Here is a 23,180-nt window from a genome sequence, read left to right as displayed (position 1 = left end):
CTATTTGAGTGTCACTTTTGACATGTTTTTTTGTCTCTAAATATGTGTTCTTTTGCCAAATTTAAGATAAGAATGACATGTTCTACCTATTTTATCCATCTTCGTAATTATGTGCATTTTGCACTTTACATATACATTAAACAACTTATTTCAACACATAATTTTTAATTTATTTTAAACCCAAATGCTATAAGTAAATATACAATATTCATGTACAACATACATAGAACACGTTTGATTATTTTTTTGGATAAAATAAAAAACAAATCCCATAAAAAAATTTTGATCAAAATATATTTTAAACACATTTTACATTATATATGCATCATGCATGTGCTAAACTTTATTGAAATTATATAGTAAAATTATTACTTCTATCTTAATTTTCTTAATCTATATGAAATTAAAAAAAATAATAATTAAAAAAGGATGGAGGGAGTATTAATTATTTCTACTTTTTATTTATAGTAAGCAGACCCGACTCAAAGTATTTTGAGTCCAAGACAAAATTAAATTGTGGGGCCCTTTTTATATGTATAAATTTTATAAGGTAATTTTTAAACTTATAATAACTATATTTTGGGGCCTTTTTCTTTAAATAAAAATTATTTTTGGACTTTTTTCAACATACTACATGATAGGCAATAGACTTTTTGGGCTAATGCATGAGCCGCCCCTGATACTAAGTAGAGTAAAAATTTCAATAGTTGTTTTTATTGTTTATATAAGATTAGAGAGGTTGTCTTCTGAATCAAAGTGAGACTTGCTTGATAATTGCTATGCCTTTCATAATTTGATAATGAACTAGGTCAAAGTATTTCAAATATACTTTAGATCTAAACTTGAATGTTGATCTATAGTAAAACCTTTGTAGACTTAAGACTTTTTTCTTGTTCATTCGAAAAGACTTGAGCCAAGCAAATACTAAGCAAAATTGACATATTTCTCAAAATTAAACCTAATTTTGCCATCCTCTTTCCAAGCTTACTTACAATTTACGAGGTAGACTAAAAATTTACAGTCTTTTCTTTGCATCATAAATAATCAAGTACATTATGAGAAAAAATCTTGAGTAAATCCTATAACATGCTCACTTTGAACTGGATGTATTAGCAAACCAAACTCCATTATTACATGTCATAAAATTGAGTCCAAAAAAGTGAATGTACTCTTCAACTTTGATACAAATCTTGTCAGGTACAGTTATGTAAATGAATTTGGGTTCTGGTCCATTTGTAGCGTGGTCCAAAAACCATACAACATTAATATTAAACCAACTTCTTCTTAATTAGTATTAAAATGGTATGAGTACATTGTGATTGATCATCATGAGACTCATACTTTTAGATATTTTTTAAAAATGTATAGGGCACAAATCATTTTGTTTTAAATCGATCGTTTTCTGTTGTTACTAGACACTGTCATTGTGAAAAAGATCGAACTTTTAATTTGAGGTTAGAATATATTTTAGAATACCGTAGCAACCGGCATGTATAGAGATAAAATCAATCGGGCGTCTAGTTAGGAATTTTCTTTGAACCTATGATTTTCTGTTTCAAGTCTAACTAGTATAAATACTTCATTTATATCGAAATTGATGATATTTTACGTTTTTAGATTCATATATATCACTATATTTTGTCAATAATATTAAAACATTTTAAAGACAATCTTAATAGTCGGGACAGGGTTATTACAAACCATAAAAACCACAAAGTCCCAACAAAAAAGAACAATGGATTTCAAAGTAAGGTTTCCAAAAAATAAAAAAATGAAGTTCATGCTCAAAACTCTTTAATATTGTATTTTCGTCATTTCTCCAATGAGATCTAAATTTTGAATATGAAAACCAATTTTGGGTTTCAAGAACATGAAAAGGAAAGTTTTGGGATGATGATGCGATGCCATTAGCCCTTTAAAAATAATGAAAGATGAGATTTTGATTCATAAGCTAATACTACACTAATCAAAATTTATTCAAGCTAAAGCATAAATTAAAAAAAGAAATTGCAATTGAAATCTACTATATTTACTAATTTAAAAGCTCCAATTTTTATTAAGAAAACCAAATAGTAGCTATAACAAAGAAACACAAAATTTAAATAGATAAAAAAAAAAAGAACTAAATCATCACTTTTCTAAAAGAATCAATAGCAATAGAGATGCATTTCTAGCCTTAAGATATTGATTAGGCATCACTCTCACAATCTTAACCATCCAAATCAAAGTACAAGAAACTTTCTGCAAAATATTCACACTGGTCCTTGTAAAATTGCAGTTTTGCAGTTTGGTCATTCTACTTTCCTCTTCTTCAAAACAACATCCTTTCTTCATTAATCACAAAATTAAATCCCCCTAATTTTGTGATTAATACACCATGAAGTCCTAAAGAGCTATCTTCCGTTTGTACAAATGAGTCCTTCCGAATTTCCAGATTTTCAGTTTGGTCTTCGAATTCTTTATTTCTTCATAACAACCTCGGTAGATGCAAAAAATTTTTTTACTTTACTCACAAAATTAATCCTAAGAGTTCTACCACTAATTTTGTGGTTAAAGCACCAATCTTCTTTAAAATTCTAAGAAATGAAGAAATTTATCAAAAAAATTATTAAACTAATCATTTTTCCTTTTCTTCTATACTATTCTTTGGCTTGATTTGCCTTACACCACTTTTCTTCTTGACATTGAAAAAAAAACACTATACTACAAAAGCCTAAGCTTTCACTCTTTTCAATCTTCTTCAAAACGCAACATTCTTTGATTTAATGGAAGTTTGGTTTTTTCTCTTGTTTTACCTCATAGGATGTAACCCATGCTCTAGATACCACTATTAGAAACTTTAGAAACCATAAAATCCCAACAAAAGAGAACAATGAATTTCAAAGTAAGGTTTTCGAAAAATAAGAGAATGAAGTTCATGTCCAAAATTCTTTAAAGTTGCATTTTCGTCATTTCTCCAAGGAGATCCGAATTTTGAATATGAAAACCAATTTTGGGTTTCAAGAACATGAAAAAGAAGGATTTTGGGATGATGATGTGATGCCATAAACCTTTTAAAAATAATGAAAGATGAGATTTTGATTCATAAGCTAATACTACACTAATCAAAATTTATTCAAGCTAAAACATAAATTAAAAAAAAAAATTGCAATTGAAATCTACTATATTTACTAATTTAAAAGCTCCAATTTTTATTAAAAAAACCAAGTAGTAGCTATAACAAAGAAACACAAAATTTAAATAGAAAAAAAAAAAAAAAAAAAAAAACAACTCTGATAGAAGAACCCTATATCGCCAACAAGGAAGATACAAGATCCAAGTACAAACAACACAAGCACAGCAACACACAAAACTCAAAATGCAGAAAAACTCTAGACTAAGAAAAAATATCTACTAAAATAAAAATTATGATCACATCCTTCATTGTTTGATTTGATTACTGATTCCTAAGGCTTAATATTGGTATCTAAATTACTAGGGACCTAAATAAAACTAGTTTAGGTGATGGATTCTAAAGTTTTCACTCAACCAACATAACCAAAGCTTTTAAAATTGAAAATGATGAATAATGGCAATCTTAAATTGCTTCTACCATTCATCAAATGAAAGAAACGATTACAAATCTATTTATAGGCGTCCAAAGTCTTAACCTAGTTGACATGAAAAATAAAAATGAAATTACAAGCTGGTAAATTGTAAAACTAGAAAAACAGAAAAGTACAAAACTAGAAATGGTTTTGCTTTTTGCACGATCTTGCATTTTTGAATCTTCCCTTGACTTCATCTTGATTTTTTACTTTGGCTTAATCCACGACGCATTTATGAGTTGGTAAAACCGTAAAAGGAAAAGAAATAACAGTTGAATCTTCATCTTCTACAAATCGTCAAATACGCCATTTTTGGTTGACATTTGCTTGACTTTCATTCTGAGCTTGATCAATCTCATAGTAGTATTTGAAAATATTCTATCTACTTCTACGAACTTGAACAAAACTTAACTTGACTAAAAACTAACTTCTGAATCGACTTCGATTTGAAGTTTGCTAAAACTTGAAAAACAGAGCAACCCACCAATGCAATCTTCAAACAAGTTTTAGAAATTCAGTTTCAGCATTCAGAAACTATCAATGATCCTTCCTTAACAGTTGAATCAACAAAACCAACTTCTAATGAAAAATCTCAATTCTAGTTCATATTTTCCAACTCGAACACACATTGTGAATTCTAGACCATGACAGACTAAAGTAAGCTTGCGAATCACTTCATAGACACTAAACAAAGCTACCCACCTTATTAATTTAACCTAATTTTATTCAGAAGAGTAAAACTAGAAATTTAAAACATGAACAGTAACTAAGAACCCTAGAACTAGGATCTTTTGATAGAGAGAATTGTAGGTTAATTCGAGGATATGTCGATGATCCTGACCTTATCTTGAATCTGATGGTGGGTGGCTTGACCTCCTCTAAATCGTTCTCCGGTCGGTGGAACGTCGTCTTTGTTTTCTTCAGTCGAACCCCCAAAGTTTGCATCTGCTACACCAAGGTTCCTGAGGTTTTGACGATGTGAGCCATCATCCTTTCTATATAAAACTTTTTCTTTACTATTGATCTGATCAAAGTGCATATTTGTTTCTTCCTTCTTCACTAGCTTCATCAGTAGCTTCAAGATCATTCTTTCAATTAGCATCGTCGAGATTGAACCTTTCTTTCCTGCTTTCTTCTTCCTCAATTCTATTTTCTTCTTTCCCAAATTACCATTGTTGTAATTCTTCTTTAAGTATACAACATATGCAATCAGATATACTCAATTGTGTTCTATTAATTTCAACTGAAAACGTACATCAGAACAAATAGATGTGACGGAACTAGAGACGATCAGTTAACCTAAAGAATCGGCTAAACCGAAACTAATTTGTGTTAAAGCTCGAGATGTGTATACATATAGATTGAACTAAGGTTTTTTCGTTCTTTTTTTTTTTTTTTTTTTTGGAAGTTAGATTGAACTAAGGTTGATTAAAGTAAAAAAATAAAAATGTAGTTTTTTTTTTGAAAGTAAATAAAAATGTAGGTTGATATGTCCAAATAGAGCACAATTATATTTTGAAATATATTGATACATCACCAAAACAGACTATGATTAGATGGTTTATAGCCATTCATTTTCGCTTAATCTTTATATTCATTTTACGTTCCTAAATTAAAAGCAACAATTTTATTCGGTTCATTATATGTGGAAAGACTTGCATAGGCTCTAGGTCCAATAAAATTATAAAAATATATGTGCTGTGGAAAAGTTATATATGGTTGGGTCCACCGAACTATCTCCCGGGCAGGATCACTTCAGTAAGACAGTTCGACGGCCAGAAACAGTCCCAAAAATAAAATTATCTATTTAGATGATTTTATGAACCCACATAAGAATAGTTATAATTTAGTAAGAAGATTATGAATAAAATCACACAACTAAGAGATAAACCTATATATAAACTCTCTAGATGATAACTAAAAGCCCTAATCACAATTGTCCTACACTATTGATTAGAGAGATTAGGAGCTCATCTTCTCCACGAGAGAAAATACCATAAGCACGTCGCTACGCACCCATCACTAAGGTTTCGAGGAGATTCTTGTTGGTTACACAGATCGGAGACGCTTATACGTAGCTACCACCACTCTCTTTCTTTTGCAGATTCCAATCGTGCCGCCATCTTTACATGACGTCTACATCACCGTGTCTTTTTTGGACACAATAGTGGCGTCGTATGTGGGAAGCACACAAAAAGTTGTTTCATCTATTCTACTAATTTGATACTATCAAAACTTTCCTCTTTTTTACTCGTTTTAACTTGGTTCACACAAGATCCGAAATAGTAAGGGCTTCAGACCCTCAAAATCTGACTAATCATGTCCATGTTGCTGATTCGCCTGCCCTAGCCGAGGGTCCAGCCCCCAAGGGGCGTCAAAATGTCCAAACTGAGCATGTTGTTCGTAAGGGTGCTCTTCCATGTACTCGGCCTCCCCATGCCATGCGTCGAGAAAGAGAGAAAGGTACTGCCATCCAACGTCTTGAGGAGTCTCACGCCACCTCTCCCTAAGACTCGGAGGACCACGCCCTCAAACAGAAAGGCCCATGTTTGGAGGAAGCCATGTACCAAGTCTCTATTGGGAAGGGTATTTTCCTCACCGGAACATCCCCTCTCAAGGGGACGGTTCGAGACTTCTCACTTGGGAAGGGGCGGCCAGGGAAACGATAGTCGATATATCCAGCGATCTCCGATGCGAGAGGATCTAAGGGACATGTTGCACCATAGGCACGAGAACGCACCGCCTCGAGTGGTAGACTTTAGAGATTAGCCTCTGAGGGTATACACATCCCCTCCCCGATCAGGCGTATCAGTTCCTAGCCTCCTCAGGGACCCTCATAACTACGACTTCTCGGATGAGTACTCTTACAACGACTGTCGCCAAGGGGGATCGCACCTGGCTTTCTATCGAGGATGAACGTAGGATTGAGGCTAGTCTTCAAAAGGCTTATACAGGCATGAGCCGGGAGGATGCCACCTCCTCCTCCTCTTGAGGCATTTCCTTGTCTGGCTATTATAGCCCCACCTGCCAATCAGGTACACCTCACTGGCGCCCCATATCAAGACGGTTACCCAGCGTTGAACGGACAGGTCCCTAAGGCACCTTGTCCACGAGATGGGCAATTTCCCGGCACACCTTAAACCCCAGACAAGGAAGGTCCTTAACGCACCTTACTCCCCAACTGGCTAGGGCCTTGACGTGTCTTAGACCTCTAATAAGACAATTCCCTAATGCGCCTACCCCTCGTCTGGGCAGATCCTTAGCATGCCCTACCTTTCGTCGGGCAAGCCCCTAATACCTTGGCCATAGATGTCAGAAAATGTGCCCTTACAACCAATGTGATTGGCTCGAGATATGTAATCATATTTTGAATAGTAATGTAAATTAAATATTTATATTTAATAAAAGTATCTCTTATAATTTTACTTGATATAAATATATGTAATATATTTGTATAATTTGGATAATGTCCTTAGATCAATATGGCTCATGTGGAACATGATTATGCATAGCGATGATAATTGTGGAATATGTTCCTTACAAGTCTAGATCTTGAAAAAAAATATTTAATCATAAAATTATTAAGAATGGACATTAATGATTCAGAAATTAAGACTAGCGCATATGATGCATTTTCAATTGGGAAGATATCCTATTCCATGGATATTGGTGTGGAGCCTCCATTAATGTGCATATGTGAGTGCTAGTTAGAAAATTAGTTCACTGTATTGACCAAACGAGAAATTCTACGTCAAACTATTCTTTGCAATGGTGTGTAATTAATGCTTAGACTGAGATACGTACCACAATAATTTTATATACAACAAGTTATCTTTGTAACCATCTTCCTATTCATAGCATCACTGAAGAAAGTGATTTCGGCATGATTTATTACATATGAAGATTGGTCTAAGTCAACAAATAATTGACAATAATAATATCATATGTTTTCATATTAGTCATGACTTCATAATTTAAAGAGTTAGAAATTAGTTTGGAACTTCAATTATGCTTCTAATATTTTTTGGTTTGTATAACTATATGTTATAACTAATTAATATAATTTTTTTTATCAATTACTATGATTAATTAGTGATATAATATATTGTATTGATTAATTATTAATTAATTAGTGATATAATATATGGTATTGATTAATGAGATTAATGAATTAAAGAAGATTTATTAGACCATGGCGGCACGTTTTTCATCCAAAACTTTAATGAATTAAAGAAGATTTATTAGACCATGGCGGCACGTTTTTCATCCAAAACTTTTGGCTCAAATTTCTATCCTCTATACATCTCTTCATGTTGGTTAAACTTTTGATCAAAACAAAATAAAATTTGCTTTGATTGTTTAACTATATACTGATATATCAAGGAGAGTTACGAGAAGAGAGAACACAAAAAACCTTTCAATTTAAGCTTGTGAAGGTGAAGGAAGAAAAATTGCAGAATTTTTCTTCTACACACTTCAATTGAAAATATGGTGTTTAGGTGATAAGGAAGATAATAAGGGACGGGAGATAGTACAACTTGAGTTCTTCAAGGATAATATTTATTTTCTTTTTTATTATTAAATTGATATGTTAAGTTGTTAGTATATAAAATTAAGTTAATCGTTAAAAAAAATTTTGATAATTTCATCGAGATATATGTTATATCGTCTCAAAAAGAATTTTGAGACATCATGTTCGTAAAATTGCATATATATGATTTAACATAACATATATATGAGCATAAATAATTTTTTTTATATAGATATCGTTACAGAAGTCACACTTATTATTTTGTTTTCTTTTTGGCAAAATGAATTCTCATAGTTTATTTGATCTCAAATACTATTTTGTAAGAAAAATACTTCTAAAAAGTAAGATGCCAAAAAGTCCAAAAAATGAAATGTAGCTAGAAAATGACTACAAGGATACATATACATCACATTTTCGTTGCTAAATTAGAGTCGACGTATGTAAATAGGGCCATAACTATAATAAACAACTAATATATGTTCGTAGGATGCATAGGACAAAAATAAACCAGTTAGAAACATTCAAAATTCGTGAATTTAGCATAAATCAAATTTTAACACTTCCAAAAAATATTCTTTAATATTTCTTTCAAGGAAAAGGAAAAATCTTTCATTTTCTTAAACGTGAAATGACAATAATGGAACAACTCGTGTACACACTATCCTCGTTCTTGATTTAACTCTTAATCGAATTCATCAAGCAATTAATATTGCTATTAACTTTCATATTTTAGTTAAGATAAATAATATTTTTCATAAATTAATGTACATATTTAAACTTATAAGACGCAGTTTAATTAGGTTTTCTTTCATATGTTTATCAGAGAGCTAAAATGAGATTCAAATTTAGACAAAAATTATATTTTGCCGAAAAGAGTCCAAGCACGTAGATTTAATATTTCATTCAGGCCTTAATTAAAATAGGGTGATGCATGGTTGGTAGCTAGCTAGTCAATAAATTGGAGTACTTTAAGGGCACTGTTTTAGCATTAATTAATTCATGCAAATAATTATGTTTGACAGATATATGTGACCAACAACACAACACTGACAGATATATGCGAAGATTCCTTTGATAACTGCTACTTCAGATTGAACTGCTTTAACGAAGAAGATGTTGTCGTCGGCGAAGAGCAAATGATTGATTCTTGGACTAGTGCGTGAGATGCTACAGCCCGTAATTAATCCACTTGATTCTGCATGTGAGATAAGGGCCGAAAGACCTTCTGAACAGAGCAGGAAGAGAAAAGGCGAGAGAGGGTCACCTTGACGAAGTCCTCGCTCAGGTTTGAAAGTCTCGCAAGGAATGTTATTAATGAGCACGGCGAACGAGACTGAAGAGACACCCCTCATGATCCATTCAATCCAGGTTATAGAAAAGCCAAGTTTCGTCATCAAAGCTCTCAGGAAATTCCACTCAACCCTATCAAACGCCTTAGACATGTTTGTTTTTAGAGCACACCAACCTGATTGTCCAGTCTTGTTCTTTATCGCGTGAGTTAGTTCATAAGCGAGCACGACATTATCTGAGATAAGACGACCTGGCAGGAAGGCTGATTGAAAAGGCGATATGATGCTCGGAAGGATTTTTTTCAGCCTAGTTGCTAAGACTTTCGCTGCCAGCTTATAGAGTAAGTTGCAAAGGCTAATAGGTCTGAATTGGGTCAAGACTTCAGGATTCTTCGACTTTGGAATGAGAGCAATATGAGTGAGGTTAAAATCGGAAGGGATGTTTCCTCCATTTAGGAAGTCTTTGATAGCCGACGTTACTTCCTCTTTAACTAGAGGCCAGTGAGTTTTGAAAAAGCCTGCCGATAAGCCGTCTGGCCCAGGAGCTTTGTTGGAATGAGTGCTCTTCAGAGCTGCAGAAACTTCCTCCTCGCTTACTTCAGCTGTAAGAAAAATATTGTCCTCTAGGGATATATGAAGAAGCCTCGGGTCAATCCATCAATCTCTCAAAATCAGGGATCTACTTCAGCCCCAATACGGATAGAATTACAAGAAGGAGTATTAAGAACAGCTTAGGGATTGAGGAGGTGATAACGCACGATAGATATCTCGGACTTCCTCTTCTTGTTGGAAGATCCAAAACCATGAACTTCAAACTTATAGCGGAGAAAGTGTGGAAGAGACTCAATTCGTGGTCAACCAGGTTTTCTTCTAATGCTGGTAAGGATGTTCTTATTAAAGCAGTCATACAAGCCATCCCCACCTATGCCATGGGCTGTTTCATTATTCCAGCGGCCATTCTGAAAGATATCGAAAAAGCAATCCGTTGTTTTTGGTGGAAAGGGTCCGAGAAAATCAGGTGGGTGAATTGGAATATCATGGCTGGCTCGAAGAGAAATGGTGGCATGGGTCTTCGAAACCTGACAGCGTTCAATCATGCCATGTTAGCTAAACAAGGTTGGAGATTAATGCAGAATCCTGATTCACTCCTATCCAGATCTCTCAAGGCCAAGTATTTCCCTTTTGCATCCTTTCAAGAAGCCAATCTCGGGAATAATCCCTCTCTCACTTGGAGGAGCATTCTAAAAGGAAGAGAAACCCTCCTCAAGGGCGGTATCTGGCGTATAGCTAATGGGGATTCAATACGAATTAGAGAAGACATTTGGCATCCTTCCATCAATCTCTCATCTCAACATCTCGATTCACTTCAGGAAAGAGGCATCACTAGGGCTTCGCAACTGCTCAGGGAGGGAAGATCTTGGAACTTCACACTTTTGAGATCTATCCTGGGGAATCAGTTAGCACAACAAATTTCATCTATACCAACTAGAAGATCAGGTTCAGATGTTATTGCTTGGAGCGGAACCAAAGACAATGATTTCACTGTTCGAAGTGCGTATTATGTGGCGCTGGATTGTCTCCATCTTGACACTGTAAGTAACATTCATCCCCTCTTCTGGTCTCTAATCTAGAAAATGAAGGTCCCACCCAAAATCAAACTGTTTCTTTGGAGGGTGGGCCACTAAAGTCTTGCAACTCGAGATAACCTGATTAGAAGAGGAGTTATTAACATGGTTGACTGCCCTGTATGTGGTTCGGCTTTCGAAAATCAAGCTCACTTATTTATCGATTGCCCATGGTCCCAAAGAGTGTGGCGAATTTTCTTTCCTGATTTGAATGTCAAGGCTTGGATGAATGAGGATTTTTTCTCCTGGTACTTCAGAATTTACAGAGAGATTGATTGTGGGAAATGGCCAATTTTCAATGTTATCCTTTGGCTTATGTGGAAAAATCGAAACAAAGCTTGGAAAGAGCAGGTTTGTAATATGCCTTCCGCTACTGTCTTTACTGCCATAGATTGTATCTATGAGTTGGAACAAGCCTCGCTGCGAACAGACCATGGTAATCACAGGATTAATGTCAGCCGGCATTGGATCCGTCCTCCTGAAGGCACACTCAAAGTAAACTGTGACGCCGCAGTCTTCACTCACATAGGTAAATGGGGTTCGGGATCAGTAATTAGAGACCACAATGCTTCAAACTTAGGCTGCCTCTTCAGCTTTCAAGACGGTTATCCGGATATAAATCAAGCTGAAACGTTGGCCATTTGGAAAGGGATATCTTTCGCTTACTCAGCTGGAATCGAAAGATTAATTGTGGAATCGGATGCTCTCATGGTCATAAACGCGCTTAACGGGAGTGGTACTTGCTTTTTGTCTTGTCATAATACTATTTGTAATATTAAACAGTTAGCCTTAAATTTCGTATCATGCGCTTTTGTGTATACCCCCAGAAGTAACAATCGGCTAGCCCATTCCTTAGCGAACCTTAGATCGAATGGGATAGACCGATTGCCACCTTCCTTACTTGTAATCGCTGACTCGGATTAATCGAATGAATCCATTGTTTCCATCAAAAAAAAAAAAAAACACAACACTGGCCTCTTCTTCTTCTTCTTCAGAATACTTGGACTCTTCTTGTTCTGTATTTATGTGTACGCCCGACAACCACTGATTCTGGCTACCATTTCCCTTCCTCTGCCACGTGCTCAGCCTCTCCGTACGGTGATCATGTCATCAATAAATTTTGAGAAAATATTGCAAAAAAAACCCTACGTACATCGAGCACATCTAAATCAGTGTATTAATACTACAACGTACATAGAAAAAATGATAAATAATTGGTACGGATGAATATAACATGCATGATAATACACTATTCATGGTTAATTTATGAGACATATTTCAATAATTCGCACACGTACGAGTTATAGAATCAATCTATATTAATTTTACATTTAGTACGTATCAGATAAATTCGCACACGTACGTGCTGATTTTATTTTGAGAAGTCGAAAATTAGATTATAATCAAAAAGAAAAAAAGTTAAGGCAAATTATTCAGATGAGTGTGTCGTGTTAATGTCTCTTAAAGTTGTGTACCCGACTCTAGCCAGAAGAATTAATATTGCCAATGGGGATTATGTATCGTGTGAGTAACAATCAGATGATTGTAATTACCTCACTCAATGTGTATTATTATTATTATTTGTGATAGATCGTAGATTTATTATTGGTGATTTGCTCACATTAACGCTGACATATACGTCTTATATTATGAAGGAATAAAAGTCAAAAAAGGCATTTAAGACCCTGTCTAGCTATATATGTCAAAGACTTTGTCCCGAGCAGCATGTTCAACTCAATTACTTTATAAATTGGATTGTCAACTTATTTATAATTTGATTAATTAACTTAAATTGTTCAATGCCAGAGTTTACACCATAACGTCGTAAAGTTTGATATTTCTAAGGTCGATGATCAAATTTAGTGCGGTGCTTGTTCGGAGAAATTCGTAATGTTCAAGGTCTGTACGTTTCTAGAAATAATTTTTTTTTAAGTGAATTTTCTTAGCCAAGTATTAGTGATTTGAAGGGTTTCATAAATATCTTTCTGTCGTTATCTTCACCTACGTGGCACCTATGTAGCTTTTCGTGGCGCCTATTCATATTCAGTAAGCTAGCAGATCAATACAATTGCGACAAGTGTTAGTGGCACGTCACACATTTTTTTCCACGTCATGAATTTCTGCAAAGAAAATGTTGGTTTTTTATGACGTGTCAAAGTTTTTATGAATCAGATGATACGTGTCACAAATATATTGGTCTGTCAGTTGACTAGGCGTCACTAGATGCCACATGTGCGAACTTAACGGCAGAGAGGTATTTTTGGCTGATATTTGAAAACGTGAGAGATTTTTAGGCTAACGAAAAAACGTAAGGGAGAGAAAAAATGTTAACAGGTAAAAATGATAATAATATTACACCTAACTACATACTTGTATATGCCATTAATTGCTTTTAGTTCTTCTGAGTTGTGAGGTGACCAAAAAATGCTGGCCATGAAGATGTTCGAATATTTTCTCTTCTTTTTTCTATGCGTGTTTGCTCTACTCTTTCTAGTTCGAGCTAAAGACCAATCAGGTAGTGTCATAGGATTATAATTATGTGCCACATACTAATGAAGGTTTAATTTATACTTAACGGTATTTTGGTTTTTATTTAATTTCCAGGTTTTATTAGCATAGATTGTGGTGCAACTTCCAGCTACATTGATTCAATAACAGGAATAAACTATACGACGGATGCAGGCTTCATTAGCACTGGTACAGCAGAGAGCGTATCGACTACGTACCAAGTCGATGGAAATCAACAGCTTCTATGGAATCTTAGGAGTTTTTCTCAAGGAACTCGTAATTGTTATAACGTCAAGGTTAAAAAGGGAAACCGATATCTGGTCAGAGCCACATTTTTGTATGGAAACTATGATGGACAAAGCAAAACACCTCAATTCGACATACACCTTGGAGCTAATTACTGGGACTCAGTGGATTTGGCTAATGAATCAACGATTATTACAAAAGAGATTATACATGTCCCATCCTCAAACTTCATTTACTTTTGTCTAGTCAATACAGGACTTGGAACACCTTTGATTTCAGGATTAGAGTTTTGGGTTTTGGAGAATACGACTTACGTCACTCAATCTGGATCGCTTTCTCTCTTCGCATGTTATGATGTAGCTTCTGTAACTAACAAGCGCATTAGGTTAGCGATTTTATGTTAGTCCATCCATCATTCTTCTATTACGCAAACTCTCTTTCCTTCTTAATTAATTAAAATCTTATAATTTGGGTTTCAGGTTTAAGGATGATATATATGATCGTATATGGTCAACATTTCATTTCCCCGACTCGATAGAGCTAAGTACGAATCAGACCATTGATTCGGGTTTCAGCAATGTTTTCCACCCTCCAGAAATTTTAATGCGAACAGCTGCCACAAAGAAAAATGTAAATGACGTGTTAGAATTAACAATCACTATCGATGACACCTCGGAGAAATTTTACATCTTTAGGCATTTCGCGGAGCTTGTAGCTCTCAAACCTAACGAGTCTAGATCTTTCAACATTTCCGTGAATGGAGAGTACTTGTATGGCCCTGTTGTTCCTGATTATTTATACACTAGTACTATTTACACGACATCAGCTCTCAGTAAAGCTTCCTACAAGCTTTCCCTCTTCAAAACTGAAACTTCTACACTTCCTCCTCTCATCAATGCAATCGAATTGTACGTCGTGAAATAACTCTTCCAGGCCGAAACAGTCCAACAAGATGGTAAAATTCCTAGTCTTCCCTTACAAGCTAGATATACTTTAAAAAATTCTAAAATTCTAATTATTTTTGCTGTATGTGGATAACTAAATTAGTTGATGCTGCATTGAATATCAAATCTGCGTACGAGTTATCGAAATATTGGCAAGGAGATCCATGCTCCCCTCAAGAATACGTCTGGGACGGTCTTAATTGCAGTTATAGTGGTTATAATCCTCCCAGAATCACATCCTTGTAAGTGAAAGTTCATCAAACATAATTTATACACCTTTTGGGTTTAAAAATATATCCACCTACTGATGTTCATATTCAACTTGTAACTTGCAGGAACTTGTCATCAAATGGTTTGAAGGGAGAGATATCTCGTTTCATTTCAAACCTCACCATGTTACAAGTTCTGTAAGTACTTTGAATATTATGTTCATGCGCACTTGTATTAGTCCGTTGACTTTTTGGCTCACCTATACATATTCTTAACTTTTATTTCAGAGATTTATCAAACAATAGTTTGACTGGGTCCGTGCCTGACTTTCTAGCTCAACTATCATCCTTACAAGTCCTGTAAGCTTCAGGATTATTATCATATCAGAATATTAAATGTCTAGAATGTATTTCTCGACAACAGTATTAATCAATTTTTAATGGATTTTCAGAAATCTGAAAGGAAACAACTTCACAAGTTCAGTTCCCTCGAAACTCCTTGAAAAATCCAAGGATGGTTCACTGTCCCTAAGGTACGAACATTTTGTTCTTGTATGCGTTGGAAACTCCTGAAAAAGATTTCCTAGCTAGGTTTTCGCTTTTGTTATCTGACTGTATTGCTTGAATAACCTAGCATCAATGGAACGGACAATTGCACGTCGAGTTCTTGCTCAGAGAAAAAGAAGAGCAAAAGTCTTCTTCTTCCGGTTTTAGCAGCAAATAAGCTCGATTTTCATTTTAATAATCATTGGAGTTTGTATCTTCTTAGTGCTCAAGAGAAAAAAACAAGGTATGTATAGATAAAAGGTCATTCTTCGCACTTAAAAGGGTTGGGTTTCTCAATAGTTGTCTCAATTTAAACTTTATCAATAGGGAAAACGGTTGAAAATAAACAGGACAAACCCAATCCGTCCTTGGAGTTGGAAACAAAGAATCGGAGGTTTACGTATGCAGAAATATTGGCAATCACCAACAATCTGGAAACTGTAATTGGTGAGGGAGGGTTTGGAAAAGTATACCTTGGTTTCGTAGATAACAGTGAAGTGGCTGTGAAAGTCCTCTCTGTCGCATCACGCCAAGGTTATACCCAGTTTCAAACAGAGGTAACAACTTCTCGATTGAGTTATGGCAATATTTTCAAAACTGGATTGGAACTTGTTTTCTAGAATTCATTATGATTCAGCTTCACAATGCTAGTGGTGTTTTTGTATGTAAAAGTTGAATTCTAATGAAAAAAATTTACAAAATTGTTATTAATATACAGGTGAATCTTCTGATGAGGGTGACCACAGACACTTAACGACCCTTGTTGGGTACTGTGACGAAGACAACAAAATTGGACTCATCTATGAGTTTATGGCTAACGGAGACTTGTCTCAACATTTATCAGGTTTCATTTCACAAGCAATCTCATTAACTTTGAATCTTCAAAAGTGTTTTTATCACTTTTTTATCGTGGTGTGAGTAGAGAGAAGTAGAAGCATTCTAAGCTGGGAAGGAAGACTTAAGATTGCGGTTGAGGCTGCGCAAGGTATTCAGCTTCTACATATGATGAATTAAATTAAATTCAAAAGTCTAGGATTATAAAAATTATAAATATTTATAGAATTGAGACTAAAAGCCCCACCCATAAATATAGTTCAGAATATTTTAGGATTAGGCTCATAATAGCAATTGTATTCTGATTACACGCGACTGATGTATTATAAGTTGAATTGGAAATTCAGGTTTGGAGTATCTACATGATGGATGCAAACCTCCTATAGTTCATAAAGATGTGTAGACACAAAATATACTATTAAATGATAGGTTCCAAGCCAAATTAGCCGACTTTGGGCTCTCGAAAAGTTTCCCGATAGAAAGTAGCGCTCATGTCAGTCATGTCTCTACTGTTATTGCAGGGAGCCTCGGCTACCTTGATCCAGAGTGAGACACATTTCACAACATTTATGCTCATTCAAAATTACGACAAAAAAAAAATTCAGTTCAGTCCCAAAATATATATATGTTACTTTTTCTATACATGAATGAAAATTTCTCCCTCACAGGTACTATGTGACGGGAAGGTTGACAGATAAAAGTGACGTCTACAGTTTTGGTGTTGTTCTCCTGGAAATAATTTCTTGTCGGCCGGTAATCACAAACACAGAAGAGAATAACCACATAAGTCAATGAGTCAACTTTATGCTATCGACTGGGGACATCAAAGAATTGTTGATGAAAGATTGCGCAGAGATTTCGATTAAAACTCTGCTTGGAAAGCTGTCGAGCTTGCAATGGCTTGTCTCTCAGGATCTGCTTCTAAAAGGCCAACCATGAACATTGTCACGACGGAATTGAAAGAGTGTTTAGCGATGGAAATTTCAAGGACAAGAGAAACTAACGGAAGAGAAACTTCTATTGAATCTTCTGATATGTTTACTGTCAATGTGCACACTGGAATGACTCCACTTGCAAGGTAATTGATATTGGAAAAAGCCCTGACAAAGTATTTTTATTTCTCGTTATTCTATTTTATTAATTCCATGATTCTTGTTCATGAAATGTAATAATGGATTACATATTTATGTATTTCTGCAATTGTAAGTAAATTTTTTTTTGTTGATATTCCAAAGTATTCTATGTTCCTTTGAAAAACCTTTGGTTCTCTTTGCTCTGTTTCACAGAAAATCCTATTAGGAATAGGCTTTCCCTTAGGAAATGACGATGCTTTTAAGATGGCATTAGGATTACCATATAGGATTCAGAGCATGCTAAAATCAACACAAGATTTGAGGGTAAGTTGGATAGGATGATGATAATGGCCAATTTTTTCAGATGTCAAACCATCTGATCTTATACATAACTGAAATATAATTCGTGAACAATGATGAAAGAAATCCAATCTCACATTACATGATTGTAAATATAGGCTTATAATCTTTTACACTTGATTTACTATGACACCAAATGCGTAGCAGAGGTACAAATTTCACAAGACTAAAAAGAAAAATAAAAATTATACCGATAACTCTTTCAGAGAAGGGCAAAGCCTTGTAGGATAAGTGCATCGGCTAGGACTTGGTTAGCAGCCTGAGATGGATGGACACTGTCCCAAAACACATACTGAGTGGCATTTGAGCAAGTTCCTGGGGACTTTGGGTTGCACAATAAGGAAGTTGTCTCTACCAATCCACTTCCACAGCAGCCTTTCCTTACTTCCTTAAAATCTGTCAAACCCAAATGCGAGATCAGTATCGTCACGCACTAACATTAACTTTTGAGAGCATGCAAATTTTATTAACTAGTGAATCGAGCTTATAATTTAATGCAAAATTGAATCTGAAGCACAAATTATTATTATTAATTGATGTTATTAATTTATCGATTTTATACCATATTTGGAAGGAGATTGGATTACATCGTAGAGTGGCTTGAAAATATCGAAAATCACAAGCTTAAGGCCAGGAAGTTGCTTCTGAAGACTTTTAGCTGCTGCGTTGATCTTCTTATTGAATTGCTGGGCATCAGTGTTAATATTCGAGACACATCCATTCTCATGGTATCCGAATATCGTTCTTGCAGCAGGGAGGCAACCTAGTGGTGGAAGTGAAGTTACTCCAAGTCTCCTAGCTCCCATTCCATACAACGTCTGATTTTCAGTAAAATGAATACACTAATTAATAAAATCCTTCAAGGAAAATATTGGGTTGATACGTATGCAATAGATCTAAGGATATATATACCTTAACAAAACTCTTGAATGAACTGACGAGGTACGAGCCATACTGATCAGGAGTGTAAACTTTGTTGATGAGAGGATTGACATAGTAATTTTGAAGGAAATCACTATTTCCAGCACTTAGCAAGTACAATGCACCCTCAATTATGGAATCTGCTTTCTTGCTTCCGGCGACTTTCGCAAGCTTGGACTTGTACTCCTTAAAATAAGCTAACTGCTGAGTCAATGTGATTGCGTGCTGAAACAGAATACCATTCGTTAGGAATTAGCAACAAATCAGTGAGAGGAAATATTCTTCGGGAAATTAATTAATCACAAAATTCTTACATTGAGGTATGCTGCTTTTTCATCATATCCTGAAGCAGCCGAAGCAAAATTGGCTCCAATAAGAAGGTTCTTCCCTGAGGCTTCTGGGCTAAGATACGCCGGTGCGTAAGTCTTGAATCCTAGAGTTTCAGCTGCCAGAATCAATGAATCCATGTTAGAATTAGAACAGGTAAATAAATTTATGGGAAACTAAATTGGATGTTCCGATCGATCAAAACAAGAATTCATTTTCTAGAAAGGTTTCTAAATAGTTTCGACAAGATAAACAAGAAAAATACGTTTACTCAACCATGATAAACTCTCCAAAAACATCAATATCTTCAAACTAGACAAAATTTCACCGACAACCTTAGATGACACTGCAGTACTGTATCAGTGTAACCATTATGTATTAAAAATAAATTGTTATTTTTTTAATCATGTCGATTTTTTATTGGTTGCTGGTTGTATTACAACCAACTAATGCAGGATATAAGTATTTGCCGTTAGGAATAATTAAATTTGGTAATTTAGGTGAATAGCATGGTGGATCTGAGTTACTCTTATTTCCATCAAATATTTCAATATCGACACATAAAATGTCAAGGAAAATTATTTACAAGTCTGACTGTGGTAGGCCAAATATCTGAGCGACTGCATTGTACGAAATACTTCATAATCCAACATAGATTAAATAGTCGAAAATGGGAACTCACCAGTAATGTCAGTGGCTAATTTCCCATTACAGAACCTTCCAGTAGCTTTATGGTTAACAAAATCCCTTCCATAAGGTGGGTAGTTAGCTTTAAAAAGAGTTGGGAGATAGTCATTGTTTCCGACATCCACCGCAGAATCTCCGAAAGTAATGATCGCCGGGACCAGAGTGTCCTGAGCATACACAACAGAACCCAGAAACACAAATGCAGAGACCACCAAGAGCAAAGTCATAGTTTTACTATGAAGAGCCATTTTAGAAATCTAGGCGTGTGTTTTGAGTGTGTGCCTTGTGTTTAGGTCTTATAAAAATGTGCCAAAAATTTAGGGGTCATGACATGAAGAAGGAAGATAGCGGTTGAGAGTAAATTAAATTAAATGAGAGTAGCTCAAGTGGACTGGTAATAGCATATAATATGGTTCATTGTTGACATGCATGTGTATATGTAACTAACCTCCAACATAAGCCATTGGGTCTTCTATCTTTTGTTTCCTTTTTTTGTCCGAGAAAGATTTTTCCTTTTGCTCGCACCCAAATACAGAAAGAGTTAGGCTTGAATCATAAATACACACTCCGTCCCTAATTAATTGTCTTTTATATAAAATGTATAAAAAATATGACAGCATATAACACGGTATGGGTCGCCAAGTCCGAGTCGATTTCAATTTAGAATTGACGAATCATGTGATTTTTAATATTTTAGTGACTCGATCGGTCCTAAATATCGGGTCGTCACAATTGATAGATCGAACTAAAAAAGAAAATGTCTATGGAAAATGTTCTAAATTAAGATTCTTTTGAATACTTCTAATACTTGATTTGTAAGGTTCTATGGATTCATGAATAATTAAGATTCTATTGAATACTTCTAATAAAATGTTTTACCGTTTGCATTTCTGAAATGGCTTCTTTCATCCGGTTGTATTTCTTCTGTCCGGTCTTAAAATTGAACCAGCTACCCATTATAAATTCTAATCGGCTTGATTCCTTTATTAGTTTCGAATCAAAACTGAAATCAAGATACTAAAAATATAGAGGAGTCAAACTGTGGAGAGATAGAGAGACTATACATTAATGGATATCTGTGCATATATAGCAAGGTAGTTGAGGATGATTAAATTGGTGTTGGAAATTAAAAGAGTGGCATGTGCTAAGATATTAATACAACAAAAAGAGGTTTTTATCGATCAAGATCAAATGCAACTGGCTCAACAAATTAAGAAAAATACATTATGTGGCCGGCCTTCTTAATCCGTGTATCTTACACCAAATATATATTGTAAGGTGAACAGATCGATAGCGATTGAATATTGAGTGATTCAAAATACTAGTTGTAATAATTATGTTATCTTTTACATGATGGGGCAAATGGAACAGAATTGTTCTTCTTAGAGTAGATATAGAAAGTTTGCATATATGACCAAATGGGAAATTTTTTTTTACCCTACATAGCAACATATCCATCTGATCAAGGAAGTTTCACACTGGGAGACATGGAATTTTATCCCATATAAATACTTAATTTTTGCTTATATATAGATTGTCAAAATTACTTTCATGTTGTTGAATTTACAAGCTGGATCCGGCCCGTCGGAGGAAAAGACAATACTTTAAAGAAATAATATATAAATTGACCGTATATAATTTTTATTTTATTTTTTTGAAAAAACCATATATAATTGGTAGTTTATGTAAAATATATATATGTGTAATATTAGATTGAACGGGAAATAAAATAAAATTACATTATTTGTAGACTTTAATTAGTATGTATAACAAACCAATCATAATTGCTTTGAATTATTTTTACTAGTAGAAAATTAGAATTGCACCGCGTTAAAGATATCGACGGTCAAAAAAGCGTGGCGTAAAGTTATTTATGGGCACGGTTTTATAATCGTGGTAATGTTTTTCGTCCACGAGCATCGAACCGTGACATATGATATTTTACGCCACAATTTTTTGACAACGAAAAGAATGTGTGGTGTAAAAGTACAATACACCACAGTTTGGTAGACGCGGAGAGTGTTTTTTTGTCTCCATGGTTCATAAACCATAGCAATAAGGATGAACGAGATTAATTAACTTTTCAGATTTCCCTTATCGTCTTGAAAACACTCGAAATTCACAGTTAAATCATCTCGACCACAACTGTCTTCTCACTTCCGAAATCCTAATCCTCTCAAATTCTCTTAAATTCTCTTTCTCTCACAAAATTTACTTACAAGAAGCGACGATTGTCTTCCACGAAGCTTTGCTTTTCGTTCAAAGGTACGATTTGGCTCTAAACTTGTCTTTTAATTTCATGTATTTTTCTATTGTAAGTGTTGTAGATGAATGATTTGATGATAGTTTATTCTTTTGCATGATTTTCATGAGTAAATAGAACTTTGCATGTAGTTTCTATTAAAGGAATGGAAAAGAATCTCTTTCCGTTAGTGTAATAATTGGCATTTTCGAAAATATTTTGATAATTTGATTTACTCTCATGTTGTTTGATTGGGATCGAAGACCTTACTCTAATATTAACTGTTGTTGGTATATTTCCTCTGCATTTACTCTCAATCAACTCTGTTTTGCTATCGATAGTGTGTTATTTCGTGTGCTTATGGTCTATTTACTCTGTTTGCAGGCCCCAAAATGGTACACCACTTTGAGATGACCATTTCACATTACCAAAAAAACATATGTCGCATCAAAGAAACAGTGGTAAGATGAATATAATTTCATCACTATTTCAGTTGTTACATTTATATACTTTGTATAGAATCTTTTACTTATGTTTTATATTATCTCATTGCATTTCAGTTATTGTCAAGGGCTTGGCTGACTGAAATTCCAGGCAGTGAAGCTACAACGTATATTCTCCTCAGTTTGCCAGGTCGAGGACCCTATCCTATCCGTTTATGTCGTCTTCAAAGCACTGATGGGATGAGTACCAGATTAGCCACTACAAAATTCTCAAAATTCGTCAACGAACATGGGTTGAAGGCGGGTTTCAGCCTTCGATTAGATTCTTTGGCTGTGGAGAGTGACAATCCTGACTGCTCGTGTTACAATATTTGAAACGGGTATTGTAAATTTTTGGGGACTCCCTGGCGAATGGGTCATCCGGAATGATTTTGACCTGAACTCTATTAAGAGAGATCTCGACGGTAATCCGTCGCGGTTTTCGATAGAGGCTAAGAAGGATCTCTTCTTTGGTGTTTATGTGACTCCATGACGAATTGGTATGTTCTTAACATTTTTTTGCATGAGTAATGATATGATCTATTACATATATATACTATAGATATTTGTTTAATATTTTTATTCATTTCTCTTTTTAGGTGCTCCGACCTACAGTGCTCCAACGATTAAGACTCGATGTTGATCAGGTCTTCAAGTCCGACCTCTTTCCAGGTCGAGGGTTTATCGATGTGAGCTAAAGGTCGGCATGGAGGACAATCTTTCCAGCAGTAGAGGACAGATTTAAACTGCTATGGATTGGAATGACCTC

The 23,180-nt window shown here is 34.8% G+C and overlaps 2 protein-coding genes and 1 pseudogene across 2 annotated transcripts; 2 read left to right on the top strand and 1 right to left on the bottom strand.

Annotated features, from left to right (window-relative positions):
• Positions 1-10,210: 10,210 nt before the first annotated feature.
• LOC139883646 (uncharacterized mitochondrial protein AtMg00310-like) lies at positions 10,211-11,038 on the top strand. Its single transcript, XM_071867797.1, has one exon. It carries the CDS (start codon positions 10,211-10,213, stop codon positions 11,036-11,038), a length of 828 nt encoding a protein of 275 aa, XP_071723898.1.
• A 99-nt stretch (positions 11,039-11,137) lies between these two features.
• Positions 11,138-17,401, top strand: LOC139883645 (LRR receptor-like serine/threonine-protein kinase IOS1; annotated as a pseudogene).
• Positions 17,402-17,954: 553 nt separating this feature from the next.
• Positions 17,955-19,935, bottom strand: LOC139883638 (GDSL esterase/lipase APG-like). The gene is made up of 5 exons (XM_071867791.1): positions 19,683-19,935; positions 18,988-19,118; positions 18,665-18,898; positions 18,315-18,570; positions 17,955-18,148 (listed from the first exon to the last, which is right to left on the bottom strand). The coding sequence occupies exons 1-5, from the start codon at positions 19,933-19,935 to the stop codon at positions 17,955-17,957; spliced, it is 1,068 nt and encodes a 355-aa protein (XP_071723892.1).
• Positions 19,936-23,180: the final 3,245 nt, after the last annotated feature.

This window comes from Rutidosis leptorrhynchoides, unplaced genomic scaffold, assembly GCF_046630445.1.
Source record: "Rutidosis leptorrhynchoides isolate AG116_Rl617_1_P2 unplaced genomic scaffold, CSIRO_AGI_Rlap_v1 contig43, whole genome shotgun sequence".
Lineage (NCBI taxonomy): Eukaryota > Viridiplantae > Streptophyta > Magnoliopsida > Asterales > Asteraceae > Rutidosis > Rutidosis leptorrhynchoides.
This window is presented reverse-complemented; position numbering and strand designations above follow the sequence as displayed.